Source organism: Arachis duranensis, chromosome 10, assembly GCF_000817695.3.
Source record: "Arachis duranensis cultivar V14167 chromosome 10, aradu.V14167.gnm2.J7QH, whole genome shotgun sequence".
NCBI classification, from domain to species: Eukaryota; Viridiplantae; Streptophyta; class Magnoliopsida; order Fabales; family Fabaceae; genus Arachis; species Arachis duranensis.
This window is the reverse complement of record NC_029781.3, coordinates 83,224,193-83,227,323: the sequence shown is the minus strand read 5'-3', so window position 1 is coordinate 83,227,323 and position 3,131 is coordinate 83,224,193. Positions and strand designations below refer to the sequence as shown.

General features: G+C 38.4%; 1 protein-coding gene across 1 annotated transcript in view; it reads right to left on the bottom strand.

The window, feature by feature from the left end:
• LOC107470480 (two-component response regulator ARR12) overlaps positions 1–2,894 on the bottom strand; it is a 3,407-nt gene extending 513 nt beyond the window's left edge. The window contains 6 exon segments of the mRNA XM_021134149.2: positions 39–1,256; positions 1,362–1,438; positions 1,553–1,738; positions 1,741–1,851; positions 2,135–2,281; positions 2,378–2,894. Of these exon segments, the coding sequence (XP_020989808.1) occupies positions 39–1,256; positions 1,362–1,438; positions 1,553–1,738; positions 1,741–1,851; positions 2,135–2,281; positions 2,378–2,507 (1,869 nt within the window). The 5' untranslated portion in view covers positions 2,508–2,894.
• Between the last annotated feature and the right edge of the window lie 237 nt (positions 2,895–3,131).

The following is a 3,131-nucleotide window of genomic DNA, read 5'->3' as shown; positions in this document are numbered from 1 at the left end:
ATCCTTCAATCTTCACTATAATGCATAGATGTTGTTACCTGTTTCATCATTGAACTGACCAAGTCTTCCAGGGAACCAACATTATTAGAGAAGTTACCCTGCTGAGACTTCTGCTGGTTCATGATATTCACCTGATGCGGTTTCAATGAGGTCCCTTTCGCTAACTTTGTCATCGCATCGCGCTTCATTTGCAAGCTATCACCATAATTAAACTCCAAGTTTCTGTGTAAGGTTGAGTTTATTGTTGTGTGACCAACAGAACTCGAACCTGGGGCCACAGTGTTTATTGTGTTACAAACAGCATTTGAATGGTAGCTAGCATCTTCATTGCGATCATCCCAACCTTGAAATGGCACATCACTATTGCTTACATGACCAGTTCTATTAGCTAAAATCACAGCTTGGGAGTGTGTATCTATCAACGAATTGTAGGACTGGTTAGGCAGCAAAGAGATGGATGAAGAAACACTCAGATTCCCTTCTTGCAAGGGTAAAGAAGCCATGTTATCTGTAGCAGGTATTGCCGTCTGTCTAAAACTTCCGCTTGAAGGGTAAGAACCGGTCTGGATCCCAGATGATTGCACAGCACTAGACCAATTATCACTGTATCTACCTTGATCCAGCAAAGAGAATGGGAGTTCTGAATGTTGGGAAGGTACCGAAGAAGATAAGTTTTCGTATTCTAAAACCCCTTGTGTGTCTTGTGGCCGTGCTTCCAACATCAAGGCATTGTTTGAGCTACCAAGAAGCGGGGGATGCGCGCCGGATGCTACTCTTGATTGTGGATCCGGGAGTTTATTTGAGACAGGAAAATTTGTTTTAGCATCAATACCAGTGGTCAAGTTCTGAACAGGAATAACACCCTTATTGTGTTGCAATGGATCAAGCCCCATAGGCACCTGCATTCCATGAACACCATTCTGATTAACAGGAACAATGGACGACCGATACTTCAGCTGCTCAACAGTTGAGCTGTTTAGATTCTGTGATTGACCCAAGTGAAATGCTCCTGAAGAAGGGAATCCATGCACATTCAATCCAGCAGGAGTGTTCAGTCTGCTAACCATCCCATTCGGCGGAAAGGACCTGAAAGCATTGTTAGGAAACTGTCCCGAGCCACTCAATGCTTGCAAATGTCCAACGCCACTCAGAGAACCCATTCTCAAGTAGGATGGATCTGCACTCCCTAGGGCCGCCACCATATTCGCCTGTTGGTTCGCTACACAGCTGATTCGTTTCAGATAAAGCCTATATTTCTACAGACAATGTGTAACCGGTAAATAGTATGCAAATGATGACAAGGTTCATGTTATATTAAACTATACCAAAAAGAAATAATAATAAAGGGCAACAGAAATTGCCTGGAGATGGCTCGCCACATTTTCCCTCGTCAGTTTGTCAACATTCATCAAATCAAGAATCTTCTTAGGTACAGCCTCTGCCAAGTAAACAACATTATTTCAGCAATGGGAAAATCATCATAATAATTCCGAACAAAATAGTCATATCCTGATTGATGAAATGAGAGTAAAATTATAGCTGAACAACATACTGTCAATGCCTAACTGATTAACAGCAGCAACAAACTTGCGGTGAAGCTCCACAGACCAAACAACACGAGGCTTCTTCTGGGCCGAAGGATCCTCATTGTCATGGCCATTATCTTGCTCCTCATCTTCTTCATCATCCTGATCCTTCCTTTTCTTATTCAGCTTCCCATTTTGTTCTGAATTTCCTGATGCTGCCAAATGTTCTTGAGCTCTTCAATTCTCACAGGCTTTAGTAGATAATCACAAGCTCCATGAGAAATCCCCTTCATCACAAGCTTTGTATCACCATTTGCGGACAACACTATATTCAACAAACATTTCATACCCATCAAATGTTTGCCACACAATCACTCAAAAGCAATTGAAAATAACTTGAAACAGATTTTTAATTAACGCTTGACCTCCTTATCTTAGTTTAATATTTAGAATGAAAAGGACTAACCCTATTACACAAAAAAACTAGAAAACCAAACCCTAATTATTGGTTTTTAACTTTGTAACTAATTGGATTGATAATCATATAAAAAATAGGGCAAGAATGAATTGGTGAAGATTGGCATTAAGACTAAGAAATCCCCACATACTTATGACAGGTAGGTCCATTTCCAGTCCCACAAGCTCAAGAAGCTTAAATCCATCCATGTCTGGCATGTGCACATCACTTATTACAAGGTCAAACTTGTTCTCTCTCAACAGCTTCAATGCCTTTATTGCTTGGCTAGTTGTGGTAACTGCAAGAACACCATCAACCATCCAATCTATCTGTTATTATTATGTGACAAAATCTAGTAGAACAAAGCAAGAATCAAAAGAAAAGGGAAGCTAACCATGATATTGACATCTTCTGAGAAGAGTTTCTAGAACCATTAGGCAAGTGGGGTCATCATCAACTGCAAGAACACGCATTCCTTTGGGGAACTGATCACTGCTATCATCAACACCATTCTCCATGGTCATCTTTTCTTCTTTCCTCTAACAAAACGAACCAGAGTTATCGATAAAGCTTCTTGCTTTTATGGATCTAGAACAAAATGGAGGAGAGGAGGGGAAACACTGGTCAAAAAGAATAAAAATTGGATTTTTATTGTTGAAGGAATAGGCATATAAGGAAAAGAAGAGGGTGAGAACCAAAGACTAACAAAAAAAAGGAAACAAGTTAATGAAAAGGTTTGTGTCTTTTTGTGCATATATATGTGCCTGTGAATGTGTGTGAAGCTGTGGAATCAGAAAGTGAAAGAAACAGGTAACTATCTATGGAAAATTGGACTGTATAACAATCATAGATAAATTCAAAATTTGATTATTATTATTAAGTGTGATGAGAAGTTGATGAAAATGAAGATGATGCTTTCATCCATCACTGTGAAATTCATAAAATTTTATCAACTATCAAACAAGGAATCTAAATAATTAGTTACCTAATTTGTGCACATTAAACGTTATACTATATAATATTACCAAATATAATTCATATATTTATCTGGATTTAATTTCCTCAATTTACTCCTCAAATCTAATATTTCTCTTTTTTTCTCCTCAAATATTAATTACTAGCAGATGTTAAAACAGTTTAAATTATTA